Here is a 751-nt window from a genome sequence, read left to right as displayed (position 1 = left end):
GTGAACCGTGTAATGATAATAATTAATAATAATTAATAATTAATAATAAATACAAGCCGTCCACCGGGAGGAGCGCGGGCCCTGCAGGGGCCGGATCCGCGGTGCGGGGGCGGCGGCCGCCGGGCCAGGGCCAGGGCCTCGCTCGGCGGCGGCGGCGGCAACGGAGAGACCCAGGACCCAACCGAGGGACAGTGACACCGGACGGCGGAGTGAGAAACGGGCGCGGGGCCGGGGGGCGGCGGGGGCTGGCGGAGCGGGGGTATGGAGAAGACACTTTGTCGCTCGGGCTGGCCGTGAAAAGAAGCTTTAAAAAAAAAACCCCAGGGGCTGGCGGGGCACCCTACCCCGCCGCCGGGCCGCCCGCGGGCACAGTCTCCGCGGCCCGCCACCGCCTCCGCGCCCGCGCAGCGCCCCCGTCCCCGCCCCCGCGGAGGCGCTGCGGAGCCGGCCCCACCGCCGGGCCGGGGGCGAGGGGAGCCGGGCGCGGCCCCCCGGGGGGCGCGGGGTCCCTGCCCCGCGGAGCCCGGCGCAGCCCGGGCCCCTGATCATTGCTATGGGCGGGCGGCGGGTACTAATGAGCGGGAGGGGCCGCCGCTGCCGCCGCCGCCGCCGCTCAGAACATGCCGCTCTTGACGAGGCTGCCTTTGGTGCCGCCGGGCCGCTGCAGCGAGGACAGGACGCTAGCGAAGGGGCCGCCTAACGAGTCGGGGATGGAGGTGATGGGCCCGGGCCCCGGCGCCCAGCCCTGCCC

At 73.6% G+C, this 751-nt stretch overlaps 1 protein-coding gene across 1 annotated transcript in view; it reads right to left on the bottom strand.

Moving 5' to 3' along the window:
- Nucleotides 1-613: 613 nt before the first annotated feature.
- Nucleotides 614-751, bottom strand: part of PHOX2B (paired like homeobox 2B) — a 2,040-nt gene continuing 1,902 nt past the window's right edge. Inside the window, exon 3 of the mRNA XM_051617438.1 lies at nucleotides 614-751. This exon is cut by the window's right edge and continues 318 nt beyond it. Within this exon, the coding sequence (XP_051473398.1) occupies nucleotides 614-751 (138 nt within the window).

Source organism: Apus apus, chromosome 4 (assembly GCF_020740795.1).
Source record: "Apus apus isolate bApuApu2 chromosome 4, bApuApu2.pri.cur, whole genome shotgun sequence".
Taxonomy (NCBI): Eukaryota; Metazoa; Chordata; class Aves; order Apodiformes; family Apodidae; genus Apus; species Apus apus.
The sequence above is the reverse complement of the archived record's forward strand: the minus strand, read 5'-3'. Positions and strand labels throughout refer to the sequence as shown.